The 11,103-nt window shown below is 43.0% G+C and overlaps 1 protein-coding gene across 1 annotated transcript; it reads left to right on the top strand.

Annotated features, from left to right (window-relative positions):
* The first annotated feature begins 2,493 nt into the window (after window positions 1-2,493).
* LOC145672411 (uncharacterized) lies at window positions 2,494-3,078 on the top strand. Its single transcript, XM_081741565.1, has one exon. It carries the CDS (start codon window positions 2,494-2,496, stop codon window positions 3,076-3,078), a length of 585 nt encoding a protein of 194 aa, XP_081597691.1.
* The last annotated feature ends 8,025 nt before the right edge of the window (window positions 3,079-11,103 follow it).

Raw genomic sequence — 11,103 nt, 5'->3', positions numbered from 1 at the left:
GTAGCCATCTACAGGGTAGCCAGCCTATGGGCTAGCCAGGGGTGTATCCAGCTGGTTTGTGTAGGAGGGCCCGTCGTTTTTGAGGGGGGCCAGCTACAATGTACAAAGCCAAAAAATGTGTTGCTGCTAGTGTTTTTGAGGCCTGAAAGAAAGGAAAATTTTGGTTTCCTTCTGGAAAACTAAAAGCATTATTTCGCTTCTTCTTCTTCTTCTTCTTCTTCTTCTTCTTCTTGTTATTATTATTATTATTATTATTATTATTATTATTATTATTATTATTATTATTATTATTTGTTCGGGCCATTCTGCCCTCTGTTTGTTTCATAAAATTAATTTAAAAAAGGAGGCTTGTGTTTTTTCAGTGTTCGAGCCTATTGTGAGCATTTCCAAAACTTGGAACAAAATATATGTTTTATGTAGTGTCAGTTTTGCTGTAGAGATGTCTCTGCAGGTCAATATGGTTTATATTTGTAGTATCTTACTCTGGCGGTCTCTTGTCTTTCTTTTCAAAAATACCGTTAGGCCGCCTCCTGCATCTTTTGTCAGTGTTGTGTCGTGCTTTCCTGCAAAAGCCTCGTGTGCGGGATCTTCAGTGTTTGTGTATTGGATTTTCTTCTTCTAATACTTATTAATTCCAGCAACTATACAAATTTATACAGTCCAAAATTCCAGATGCAAAATAAATTGTTATTGTTTTCAGTGACTCATTATCTGTTTAATTAAATGCGCAAAACAATAAACTATTGTTTGGTCGGCGTATACATGGTCCTCCGAACCGGATTACTAGTGCCTATGTGAACTGTTGCTGTGAACAATAATAGACTAGTGATTGAGTGTTTTTTTCCTCACGAACCTAGTGCAGTGTTTTAGAGATGGAGCCGCTAAAAATTAAGAAAAGAACATTAAAGTCAAAAATTACGCGCGAAGAAAAGCCATCACAGAGTTGGACGCTACCGCAGCGGCAGCCATGTTCAGTGAACTCCAACAGGAATGTTCAAAGCTGCTGGATGATATTTTGTTAGTAGCAGGAGACGAGGAGTTCGAAAAAGAAGAAGAGTTAGCGGAAATGGACAAGAGAATAGTCCAGATGTGTGTTCAATTGATGGATTTTCAGTTGTAGGGAAGTAAAGGAGCTCAGCCTTCGTCTTCGTCTGAAAGGCAACCTGCTAGTGACGTAAGACTACCGCAGTTTCAGTTGCCAGTGTTTTCGGGAAACCTCCATGAGTGGTTATCGTTTCACGATTTATTTGTGGCTTCAGTACACAATAACAAAAATCTCTCAGGTGCTCAAAAGTTGCAGTACCTCAAAACATCCTTGAAAGGGGAACCAGCACAACTCCTTCAAGCGATGCAAACCACGGACAGCAACTACAAAGAGGCGTGGGACATTTTAAACGCACGTTATCACAATAAGAGGGAAATAGTGAACGCGACAATTAAGCGCTTAGTTACGCAACCTGTAATACAACAAGAATCGCCAGCCGCCCTACGTAAGTTAATTGATACCACAATGGAGTGCACGCGGTCCCTCAAGGTGCTCGAGCAACCAGTCGAACACTGGGATGTTATCTTGGTTTATCATATCGTGGATAAACTGGACAGTGAAAGTCGTTGACAGTGGGAACTTTCATTGAAAACAAATGAACAGCCATCATTTGAGCAGCTCGCAGAGTTCCTCGATAACAGAGCCCGCGCGCTCGCAGTGTCTGCCGGCGGGAAATCGCGCGTCGCTGGAAGTAGTGAGCAAGTGAAGAATGGCGACAAAAAACAAACTTCCTCCCATGTTACCACCAGTGAACGTGGTCAAACATTATGTGACGTATGCAGTGCAATCCATCCCCTCTACAAATGTGCGGAGTTCACAAAACTCAAAGTGTCTGATCGTGTCACCCTGGTGAAAGAGAAAAAACTGTGTTTTAATTGTCTTCGGAAATCGTGTAGAAAGGATACGTGCGCATCTAGTACGTGTCGCAAGTGCGCTAAAAAAAACATCATACTCTCTTGCACTACGAGAGAGCTGAGTCACCAGTGCGTGAATCAAATATAGCGGACGCAAGTGTACCACAGGTGTTATTATGTACTGCCATCGTGAAAGTAAGAGGAAATAATGGTGTGTATTACCCCTTCAGAGCGATGCTAGATTGCGCGAGTGAATCTAGTTTCGTCACCGAAAACTGTGTACAAAAGCTGGGTCTGAAGAAAAAGAAATCCAGTATTGTGATTTCCGGGATTACAGGAGCAGGAGTGGCGACAGTGAGTGCAATGGTGGACTTTCAGGAGTTTCAGTCATTCGGGGGAACAAGTGAAACTTTTGAAACTCGTGCTGTGTTAGTTCAGAAAGTTACATCTGATCTACCCATCTGATCTAGTGCTACAAACTGGTCTCATTTAGAGGGCCTAAGATTAGCAGATCCCACTTTCAACGTAGTGGGCCCCATTGACATTCAGTTGGGAGCGGACGTGTTTCCATCACTTATGTTGAGCGGGAAGTGTATGGGGCCACCCGGGACGCCTGTCGCATTAGAAACTAGTCTCGGCTGGGTGCTATCTGGCAATATAGGTTCGACAAGTGGGAAGCTAGCGGTGACGTCACATCGAGTTTCCTGCGAGATCGATGAAGCTCTTCGCCAGTTTTGGGAGTTAGAAGAGCTCCCACTTACAAAACACCTGTCCAAGGAAGAAAGGAGCTGTGAAGAACATTTTGTAGCTACACACCACCGTGACGAGCACGGAAGTTATGTTGTGAGACTACCTTTCAGGGGTAACACAGCTCCATTAGGCAGATCACGTGTAATCGCAGTGAAGAGGCTATTAAATACCGAACGGAAGTTAGCTAAACAATCCTCCCTTCAGCAACAATATCGCGGCTTCATGAGGGAATATATTCAGTTAGGGCATATGGAACTCATTCCCCCAAGCGAGAGAAACGTTCCAATTGAAACTAGTTGTAACCTACCACATCATGCTGTTTTGAAGCCCACCAGCTCCACTACGAAGGTGCGAGTGGTCTTTGATGGGAGTGCAAGAACAACTTCGGGTGTATCTCTGAATCAGAAGCTCATGGTGGGGCCAAAGTAGCAGGACGATATTTTCCCGATTCTTGTTCGTTTTCGCGAGCATCGTGTTCCCTTATGTGCGGATATTGCAAAAATGTACCGGGCAGTGTTAGTGCACAAGGACGACGTCGACTTCCAAAGAATTGTGTGGAGAGGTTCTCCAAGTGCTCAAATCGAAGACTACCGTTTGTTAACAGTGACGTACGGTACTGCATCTGCTAGCTTTTTGGTAACCAGATGCTTGCTCCAGGTAGTTGAAGAAGAAGGGTAGAAGTATCCTTTAGCAGCGAAGGCGGTGAGAAGAGATTTTTTCATGGATGACTTCCTCGGAGGTGCAGCTAGTGTGAGCGAAGCAATTGAGCTACAACAACAGCTGATTCAACTTTTGCGAGAAGGAGGTTTCGAACTTCGAAAGTGGCTATCTAGCGAACCGGAAGTGCTCCAGGCTGTTCCTCCCCATATGCGTGAAATTGACCTACAATTCAACTTTGACACCGATAACAACATCAAGACCCTCGGAGTACAGTGGTCACCTGTTAGCGACGAGTTTGGGTTCAACGTAGTGCCTCCCTCTCCCCCTGCAGTGTGGACAAAACGAAAAGTGTTGTCAGAGATCGCCAAGATTTTTGATCCCCTTGGCCTCCTCTCCCCAGTAACCATCAGGGCCAAGATGATGTTACAATCATTGTGTAAGGAAAGTTTCGGTTGGGACGACCCACTCCCCTTTGAAATAAGTACAGCGTGGCGAGAGTACTGCGATGAGTTGTTTTTGCTCCGTGAAGTGAAGGTCGAACGATGCATTGTGCCCTCTGACGCCGTCAGCTGTCAATTAATGGGCTTCTGTGATGCTAGTGAGCGGGCCTATTCTGCAGTCGCCTATTTACGAGCAAAGCGTCTTAACGGTCATGCCGACGTGAGACTCATCGCTGCAAAAACCAAAGTTGCTCCCATCAAAACAGTTTCCCTACCCCGATTGGAACTGTGCGCCGCATTGTTCTGGCCAAATTGTTAAAAACAGTTGCAAGTGCCATCAGTGTAAACATTCAGGATACAAGGGCCTTCACTGACTCCACTGTTGTGTTGGCCTGGTTAGCCCAGTCACCTGATAAGTGAAAAACTTTCGTTTCAAATCGGGTAGCGAAAATACAAGGAATTTTGCCTTCGTCACAATGGTCACATACCAAGAGTGAAGATAATGCAGCTGATTGTGCGTCAAGGGGGTAAAGCCCAGCGAGCTCTTAGAACATCCCTGTGGTGGAGCGGTCCAGAGTGGTTGCGCGAAGCAATGATGCCAGAGCCTCCATATCCTTTCGCTGACTTTACTACAGAAGTGGAAGAAAAGAAAAAATGTATCACCGTTATGTGTGTGCAGCCTGAAAATGACATCGTGAACCGTTTCTCCTCCCTAGTGAGATTGAAGCGTGTAGTGGGTTGGTGTCGCAGGTTTGTTTACAACTGCAGGAATCTGGTGCAGAAACGCCAGGTGACTTGTACTTTTGAAGCAGTGGAAAAGAGTATTTTCTACTTGGTAAATGAGGTACAGAAAAGAGAATTCCATACCGAAATCAAGCGCCTAAAGAAGGAATCCCATCTTCCTCCCCAGCAATGGGGATTAGGACGTGTTCAGTGCATATTTCCAGGAAATGATGGCTTAGTGCGAGCAGTTACTGTAAAGACTGCCTTCGGGGAGTTGAAGCGGCCCATTGCGAAGCTGGTTCCATTGCCTTTCAACCCTTCAAAGTAAAGCGAAGTCATGCGAAACGCTACAACCTCGCTCATCAAGCATGTCTTATCATTGCATATGAATATTTGTCTTGTGTTTGTTTCTTTGTTTTTTTAATTATTACGCATTATTATTATTATTTCGTTCTAGTATATTTCCAGTGTGAAACTCGATCATTCGTTGTGTGCGTGTGTTATTTGAAACTAGAGCGTTTCAAGGTGGGGGCTATGTTCGGGCCATTCTGCCCTCTGTTTGTTTCATAAAATTAATTTAAAAAAAGGAGGCTTGTGTTCTTTCAGTGTTTGAGCCTATTGTGAGCATTTCCAAAACTTGGAACAAAATATGTTTTATGTAGTGTCAGTTTTGCTGTAGAGATGTCTCTGCAGGTCAATATGGTTTATATTTGTAGTATCTTACTCTGGCGGTCTCTTGTCTTTCTTTTCAAAAATACCGTTAGGCCGCCTCCTGCATCTTTTGTCAGTGTTGTGTCGTGCTTTCCTGCAAAAGCCTCGTGTGCGGGATCTTCAGTGTTTGTGTATTGGATTTTCTTATTCTAATACTTATTAATTCCAGCAACTATACAAATTTATACAGTCCAAAATTCCAGATGCAAAATAAATTGTTATTGTTTTCAGTAACTCATTATCTGTTTAATTAAATGCGCAAAACAGTAAACTATTGTTTAGTCGGCGTATACATTATTATTATTATTATTATTATTATTATTATTTTCTCCATAAACTATATTCAAGATAGTTATTATTATGCTTAATCAAGAACTACTACCCGGGACCAAACGCTATACTTTTGTGCATAACTATAAAGGTAACCAAGAAAGTTCTATCCCTTTTCGTGGAGGTCTGTGTTCAATTGGACCACACACCGTGAGTTGAATGCGAGTGGAGATAAGGCGAACGTGAATTGTTAGTGTGGGTATATTCGAAATACTATTTTACCTGGTTGTGGGAATTCAGATACACCGTGAACTTGCGTAAAGACAGAGGGAACATGGGACATCCCCAGAGCGTCATAAGAGCATGTATGCTGAACGGGTTCAAACGGTGGTCTAACGCCGCTGTAGCGGGACAGAAGATATGCCAGGCCTTTGGTGAGGGTGTCGTGACGACGCGGACAGTGCAGAGATGGTTTAACAAGTTTAAGGACGATGACGAAACATCCGAAAACACCACGTGCCGGAAGACCAACACATGTACAAAGAGGAACTGGGACTACAATTCAGTGTGTGGAGAAACCATGCGGCAGCACATCCATCAACTTGGAAAGCACTACAAGTTGGGTCGATGGGTCTCACATGTTTTGATTCCGGACCAGAAGGCAACGTGGCAGTAGCCTGTGTTTATTTTTTTCAGTTCCATTTCTGGACACGGTGCTGACATGTGATAAAAAGTGAGTCCTATACGAAGCTCTACGGCGCCGTCATCATTGGTTAGCATCCCATGAACCGATTTCAAAACAGCCAAAGCCAGCACTGTCCCAAAAGAAGGTCCTTCTGTATGTTTGAAGCATCTTGCATCGGGAACTGCTACCAGCTGGTCAGAGTATCAATGCAACTGTGTAGTGTCAGCAGTTGTGCTGTGCTCAAGAAAAACTCAAAACTCTGGAGCCATCACTTCTGAATTGCAAATGGGTCCTCGTTTACATAACAACGCTAAGTCCCACGTGGTAGGATGACTCAGGACACCATTCTCCGCCTTATGATGGGAAACAATGTTGCAACCACTATACTACCCGGGTATTGCACCGTCCGATTATCACCTGTTCCGTTTTTTGGGCAACCACCTTAGAGGACGCCAGTTCAAATCCCTAGTAAAAGTCCAAAATGCACCTGATACCTTCTTCGTCTCACGGCCCACCCAAGTTCTACCGCGATGGATTCCATGGCCTTCCAGAACGCTTCAGAAGGTCGTCGATGCTGATGGGGACTATTTTTGATCTTCCAGGTTAGGTGACATATCGATGTTCGAAGGTGGTGAGTGAAAAAGCAACAAAACTTTTCATGGTTAATTTATATTTAATTTAAAGACCTTGTATACAGAACCTATCTACACAAGATTGATTTTCTTTGAAATTTCACTTAATTTTTTTACGGTTTCCTGAAAAAAATATTTATTTATTATTCGTGACTAAAAAAAAACAATTATTTTATTACATTGAGTAGAAATAAAAGAGAGAGCGAATGAAATCCAAATTGAATAAAAACATTGTTTCTCACCAAATTTTCCATCCTCCATACACAGATGAAATTATTGGAGATTATCAGAACGGATTTAGGTAAAATCGATCAACTATCGACCAGATATTTACCGTTCGACTAATACTTGAAAAGAAATGGGAATGCAATATCCTGGCATAGACTATGGTAGAAGGAAAACATTGTACATGCTTACAGAATTTGGAATACCGATAAAGGTAGATTAATTAAGATGTTTAAATGAATCCCAAAGTAAAGTCCGGCTAGGAAAATTTTGTCTACGAGCTTTCACGTCGAGAATGACCTGAAACAAGGAGATGCGTTTTCGCCATTATATTTAACTTTGTTCTGGAGAACACTATAAGGAAAATCAAAAACAGCAATCAGGTCCTTAAGCTGAATTCAGGGGTCCTTTCAGACTTCGCTCTAGGGGGGGGGGGGGGCAAAAGCACTACCGACATAGACTTTCACGTTTTGTACTAGTATATTAATAAACAATCTATTAAAGTATATGTAATCCGCAAACTCTTGGGGTGGGGCAATTGCCCCCTCCTAACCTCCTCAAATGACGCCCTTAGCTGAATTGTATTTACCAAGTTATGGCGTACGCTGATTATGTAAATTTAATAGCGGATGATAGAACAATAGAAAGGAATGCAGAAGTCTTAATTAACGCTTGCAGGGATAATGGGGTTAGAAGTAAATGCTTAAGAAAACTAAATACATGAAAGTTTGTCGGGATCGTACTGTATTTTATGGATGCGTTAACATACCAAATAATATTTACTTTCGACAAAGTGAATACCTTTACATATCTAGGATTATTATTAACAGACCAAAATTATAATCACTACGAAATTTGATGTCAACTCAAAAGAGGGATTTCGTGTTATTATTCAGTTGAAAATCTTTTGTTGTCACGAATTCTGTTGAGGAATTTGTAGCTTAAATTATAAAACTATAATCATGCATGTTGTGCTGCATGGTTGCAAAAAATGATCACTGACTCTGAGGGAAAATCTCAGACTGAAAGTATTTGAAAACAAGATTCTTAGACCAATATTCGGACCCCAAGAGGAACGGGAATTGGGAGTGGCAGAAACTTCATAACGAGGAAGTCCATAATTTATACGTTTACCAAACATTGCTATGGTCATCAAGTCTAGGAAGCTCAAATGGGCAGGTCATGTAGCCAGGGGAATTGCGGAAACTTCATAACGAGAAAGTGCATAATTTATACGTTTACCAAACATTGTTAGGGTCAAAATCTAGGAGGCTCAAGTGGGCAGGCATGTAGCCAGAATGGAAGAAATTAGAAACGCTTTCGAAGTTCTAACTGGAAATCTGAATAGGAAAACAACAATTAGGAAGACCGAGGTGCAGATGGTATAACAATATTAAAATGGTTCTAGCAGAGATTGGAATATAAAGGAGAAACTGAGTTCAATTGGCTAAGGACAGAAATCAATGGAGAGCTTTGGTAAACGCGGTACTAAACCTCCTTTGTCCATAGGCTATAGAGCTATATTAAATTGTTGGTATATTTAGCTTCTTTCTATTTGACAGAAATGTTATTACAGGAATTAAAAAGTTTTTCTCTGGTAAACAGGATTTCGATTCGAGGTTTCCACAAATTAGCTATTTACGTTGACACTAAAACAAATTTGGTGATGATTTTGATATAAAATGAGACCCATACTTTCTTTCAGTCTCTCTTCCCCCCTCTTTCTCTCTCTCCGTATATATATATATATATATATATATATATATATATATATATATATATATATATATCAGTTTGTATGGGCGCCCTTTCAGTAGACTTGTCCACCGCCCGCATTATTATCCCAGCACGGGCCTGGGCACTCCTACTGTTTATCTACGCCTCACAAAGATATTATTACTTCCTTTCTAAACTACTAGCACCTATATTATCAGAAAATATTAAAAAATCTATTTGTTTTCATGAGAAGAGAACAGATCATATCTTTAAGGTACCGTACATCAAGCGATTCTGTGCAAGAGCAATCATAATTGTCTTAAGAAATTGTACAAATTACTGCCTAGTTAAAAGCTTAGCACGGGGAGGGGAGAACTGGACTCGGTGAACTATTTCCGTAGGTGTGACTCGGTTTTGTATGAATTACATTTATCAAATGTATTCCGGGACTTATTTTAAAATATGAAGAAATAAAGTGATAATAACATTTAAGGAATAATTCTCAAAGCCGAATATAGTTAGTGCAAAAGAGGTTCATAGATGGCAGGACAGTGAGCCTTCAACGATCCAAACACTCACCGATTATGAAGAAGAAAACACGGAGGACACCGTCCGAAGCAGGAAGATCCCTCCTCTATTCATATACGGCGTAAAGAAAAGGCACACATTCATAAAGACGCTAATCGCAAACTGCAAGGACCCCTTTAAAATACTGCAACCAGCGCATACATAAAGATCCATTGCACCACCTGGCGAGACTTTGAAATGATGGAAGCCTTCTGCGTCCAGACCGGACAATCATTTGCCACAGAACTTCCGAAGCAAACGCGTCCCATCAAAGTAGGCACCGAAAGATGCCACTTGACACTCCAACGGTTGACATACTGCAGGACCTGAAGGACCAAGGGTTCACACCAACCAATGTTGTCCAGATGCGGGGACGCAGTGACCCCTCCGGTAACAGGCCTCTGTTTCCACTATTCCTTGTGACTCTACCCAAGGACCCAATAAACAGCAAGATACACGACCTCAAGTTCATCCTAAGCTACAGTGGAACCCTACAAGGGACAGTCAATACTACAATGTTACCGATGCCAACGAGTAGGCACACCACGCAAACGTGCAGAGCGACCCGTCGCTGCATCAAATGCGAAGACTCCCATCTCTCCACAGAATGTCCGAAATAAACGAGGGACACTCCGGCCAAATGCTGCAACTGCGGAGGCGAACATCCCGCCAATTACATGGGCTGTCCCACGCTCAAGGCGGCAAAAGCCAAGAGGAAACAGCCAACCCAAGCACCAACCAAGTCAGACCCTCCCTCAAAACCTGAACCCAGCCATAGAAGAAACAACACTACATCCTACGCAGGAGCAGTTACGCCTGAAGACCAAAACAACACCAACCAGAAAAACAAGAGACCCTCTAACCAAGACACCAAGCAAAAGGAAACCCAGAAGGACAACTCCCAATCCAGAGCAGAAGACACCGAGGACAAAAGCACAGAACCATCATTGGCAGACACATTCAAAGAGATCCGAGAACTCTTCTCGGGCCTTAATCTTCGTTCGATGCTAGAAAAGCTGCGAGTAGGACTACGAAAGGTAAAAGACACGACAGACCCACTGAGCAAAATCACCGTCATGTTTGAGGTTGTTGCATCCATCCTTGACGATGGCCTGACTAAAAGAAGAATCAACAGACAAGTCAAAGTGCTGCACTGGAACGCAGAAGGAATCCAAAAGAAGAAAACCAACCTGGAGGACTTTCTCTGCAGAGAAGAAGTGGACATAGCCCTATTGTCAGAAACCCACCTCAAGCCACACCTAACCCTTAAAATCCGCAACTACTCCACCATCCGAACCGCCCGCCCAGACAGACCCCTCGGAGGAACCGCAATCCTAATCAAAAATAGTATCCCCTACGACCCCCTCCCTCTCCCTCCCCTACAATCGCTGGAAGCCACAGGGATCACCCTCCACGCAGCAAATGGACCGATCATAATAATATCAGCCTACAAACCACACTACAATAACCTCAACCCATTGGACCTACAAGCTCTGCGTCAACTGGGACAACGGATTCTGCTAGGAGGAGACCTCAATAGCAAACATCCGGCGTGGAACTCCAACGTGTCAAATGCAAACGGAAGGATACTACATCAAGCCCTCAATAGAATAGATTTTACTCCCACGGCTCCAACGGAACCCACGCATTATCCAAGAAACGGCGGGATGCCTGATGTACTGGACATGGTACTGACAGCGAACCTGGCAATCCTAGGTGTACCCCAGGTTATCCACGGCCTCGACTCGGATCATCTACCCGTTCTACAAACGATCGCAATCAGCTACCACTTCACAACTCGAACCCTTTCAACCCTACGCACAAC

This window comes from Thermobia domestica, chromosome 16 (assembly GCF_964235325.1).
Source record: "Thermobia domestica chromosome 16, izTheDome1.hap1.1, whole genome shotgun sequence".
Classification (NCBI taxonomy): Eukaryota; Metazoa; Arthropoda; class Insecta; order Zygentoma; family Lepismatidae; genus Thermobia; species Thermobia domestica.
Note: the sequence above shows the minus strand (reverse complement) of the source record. Positions and strands in the feature narration are given on the sequence as shown.

What these genes read in the sequence shown, in the direction of transcription:
- LOC145672411 (XM_081741565.1), top strand. Translation starts at nt 2,494, where the DNA reads ATGGGGCCACCCGGGACGCCTGTCGCATTAGAAACTAGTCTCGGCTGG.